This window comes from Nicotiana sylvestris, chromosome 3 (assembly GCF_000393655.2).
Source record: "Nicotiana sylvestris chromosome 3, ASM39365v2, whole genome shotgun sequence".
NCBI classification, from domain to species: domain Eukaryota; kingdom Viridiplantae; phylum Streptophyta; class Magnoliopsida; order Solanales; family Solanaceae; genus Nicotiana; species Nicotiana sylvestris.
In genome coordinates this window covers 121,181,495-121,184,810 of record NC_091059.1, presented here as the reverse complement: position 1 = coordinate 121,184,810, position 3,316 = coordinate 121,181,495, and the positions used below count along the sequence as shown (strand labels likewise).

Genomic DNA, 3,316 nt, shown 5'->3' with positions numbered 1-3,316 from the left:
GAACAAACCAAAATTTGTAAACTTCTGAGTTTATGTAGTGGCTAGGGATAGTCATAAGTTTAAAGCCTTTGTAACTCGGATAGTTATAGAGTGGCTTGTGTTGGTTGCATCACAATTTAGTTTGAAGTCTTTGCAATAGGGTTTTTGCAAAGTGGCTTGTAATAGGGAGATTGCAAGTTAGTAGAGTTAAAAGCCTACAAGAGTAGGTCGTGGTTTTTTGATCCCCTTGTGTGGGATTTTTCCACGTAGAAAATTTCTTGCCTTCTTTACGTTCAGTCTTTACTGCATTCCAAGCATCATCTCATAAAGGAGCAGGTACTCTATAGTTTGGTATACTCATATAAACTAACAATTAGAATTAGGATATCATATTTTATTAAATGATGATGGGATTTAAATCCCCTCTTCATGGGATATTTATTTCAATGCCATGAACCATGGGACCATAAGATAAATCTTGTTCCATGCGAGTAAGGGGTAGTTTTACTTTTTCGCTCTTATTTTCTTTCCCCACCTAATGCCCTCGCACCTAATTTTTCTTTTTTAAAAACATTTATTTCTTGATGAAAGGCCTACAATTTTATTTTCCCTGTCTAAACAAACATTCACACAAGTATTTCAAATCTAGGGATTTAAATTAAATAATATATACTGGCAATATAATTTTTTTTTTAATGGTATATACTCATGGATTGGCCAGTTCTTATTTTGAAGGCTGCAAAAGTTAAAATGCAGTTGTCTTGTTCGCCCTCGACACATTCCCTTCTCTCCCCATCATCGTCCCACACAGAAAAAAAAGAGCGCAGCCTCGGCCCGACATGTAGGTCCGCTATCGTAAAGCTAGGAGTTGAGCCTGAACTGAGGAACCGAAGTCACTTTTGGAACTATACTTCCTACAGCTAACATGTGTCCAGTCCAGCGGGAACGCGCAGCGCAAACGATAACTCCAAACGTCACACATCCGCTGCTTGCCTATTTGTGAATTTTGACATGTAATATCAGGTTAATTATCATTTTAATCAGGTTATCAAATACTTATTATAGAATTTGCTTTCAATTGCCTTACTGGTGATTTACTTGTGTAAATAGTTTTAATATTATCCGTGCATAATACAACCATGGCGAAACGAAAGAAGTTTATTTTCAAATACATATCATTCATCAATTGATTTGGTGAAAACACCGAATGCGGTTAGTTGTTTGCCCTAAAATCCCCCTCACTATAATTGGAGTAGTATTACAATCCATCAAACTTATCCATAAACCCAGCAACCTACAATCTTGAATCTTCAAACAAGACAGCTGTTCAAACAAAAGAAGCTGGTTTTGGTTAGCAATTAGCACACTGTTTGTCCCTTAAACACATGCTAATACAGCCTAATGAAAGAAGTTTCAACTGTCACCCCCTCTAAGTACATTACAGCTAATTAGCACTATTTTTTCCACACCAAGTTTTGCATCTGAAATGTAGATTAAAGGAGTCCACGTCATTCTTTTGTGTATCTTTTATTTGTTAATGCAGTCTCCAGGAAGTTTGCCTTAGGTCAGTCATAACATGCTGTTCACGTTACTTTATACCAACAACTTGTGATTGAAAATAAATCTAAATTAAATAATTGAAGCTCAAAATCTTATGACCTAGCCCTATTTACCAAAATTAATATCTTCTATTTCTGGATCTACAATTCCATGAATATTAATGAAAAAGCCGTCCTCTCTTATTAATAAATCCATATAATTTATTTTGTAACACCAACTTGAGATTTTTTACTAAATATAGATTTTGCCTTAATTCCACATGGACATAGGTTTTGCCTATCCTCCATATATAAATATAGATGCCTTACCAAAGTAACCTAAGCAGGCTTAAATACATCTCTAGCTCTCTGGTTCTTTCAAAAATTGAAAAAAAAAATCAAGAGAAAATTAAAAAGAAACAGAAAATGAGTTGTTGGTCTGCTGAAAATGCCACCAAAGCTTTTCTCAATACTATGAACATGGTAAGTACAATGATGAACTTATCGTAGTATTTAAAATCTGATATACGTTTCAAATTATTTTTTTCTCCTCAAGTTGTTGCTAATGTTATGTTGATCTGATTCAGGGAAAGAGAGCTACTGAGCCAAACGGAGCAGAGTTCATCTCCGCGCTCGCAGCAGGAAATAATGTACAACTTATGGTAGTTGTTTGTGCACATGTTGCAGATTCCACCACCCTAGCATTGGTTGCTGCAGCTCAACAAACAGGAGGACGCGTAATTTGCATCCTTAAGGGCGTAGAAGAATTATATCTCTCTAAAGTGGCACTAGGCACAAATTCTAGTCACCTTGAGTTTGTTGTCGCGAATGCTCCGAGTCTAAATATGCTGCTGCCAAATTACTACAAAGATGCTGATTTCATAGCAGTGGATTGTAATATCCAAAATCATGAAGAGATTCTTGGATCGTTGCGAAAACACAGGAAGGAAAAGAATACTATAGTTTTGGGATATAATGCATTTTGCAAGGAGTCATGGAGGAGTAGCCCTTTGCGTACGCAATTGTTGCCTATAGGAGAAGGCCTGCTGCTAACCAGAATTGGTGCAAAGGCGAACAGGGTTACGGCTCAGGGGATGGAAAATAGAGGACACTGGATTGTTAAGGTAGATAAATGCACAGGGGAAGAACATGTATACAAAATAAAATCTCCTCGTACGAGAGTACTTGAAGCCTAAATCTTGATAGATTATACTTACTACCAGATAAAGTAGTATTTTAGTAGATTGGAATTGTAAATAATTATTTGATGTAGAAGACTTCAGTTTTCATGGAAAACTACCGAAGTTTCAAATACGCGGGAAGAGAAATTTTGATAAATATAAAAAGACAAATTATTTTAGCTCAAACATTCCAATTCTTACAGAAATAACTCACCAATTTAAATGAACTTACTATTGAGATTTGAAACATCTTGATTTGGGGTGGCAATTTGAGCCTAAACTCATTTAGAACCAGTTTGGATTGGTTTATTTAAAGTGCTTTTAAGCCCTATTTAAGCCATTTTATAGTGTTTGGATAAAGCAACAAAAGTACTTTTAAGCTCTTTTTTTAAGCTAAAATGACAAAGATAAGCCAAAAACCCGAATTCCAAACTTATGGCTTTTGGCTTAAAAGTCGCTTACAACAAGCCCATCCAAACGGGCTCTTAACCCGCCCAACGTGCCCAATCCACCCAACACGTCCAAGGTTAGGCTGGTCATTGACCCGTCCATTTGTTGAAATCATCCCATCTTGACGCAACTCATTTCAGCCCATTTAAAGTTAGACTGATTTTTAGC

The 3,316-nt window shown here is 36.2% G+C and overlaps 1 protein-coding gene across 1 annotated transcript; it reads left to right on the top strand.

The window, feature by feature from the left end:
- Positions 1 to 1,877: 1,877 nt before the first annotated feature.
- LOC104236351 (uncharacterized) lies at positions 1,878 to 2,850 on the top strand. The gene is made up of 2 exons (XM_009790262.2): positions 1,878 to 2,000; positions 2,105 to 2,850. The coding sequence occupies exons 1-2, from the start codon at positions 1,944 to 1,946 to the stop codon at positions 2,711 to 2,713; spliced, it is 666 nt and encodes a 221-aa protein (XP_009788564.1). The 5' UTR covers positions 1,878 to 1,943; the 3' UTR covers positions 2,714 to 2,850.
- Positions 2,851 to 3,316: the final 466 nt, after the last annotated feature.

What these genes read in the sequence shown, in the direction of transcription:
- LOC104236351 (XM_009790262.2), top strand. Translation starts at nt 1,944, where the DNA reads ATGAGTTGTTGGTCTGCTGAAAATGCCACCAAAGCTTTTCTCAATACT. An exon ending in TTCTCAATACTATGAACATG is followed by an intron (nt 2,001 to 2,104) that starts GTAAGTACAATG and finishes GATCTGATTCAG; the next exon opens with GGAAAGAGAGCTACTGAGCC.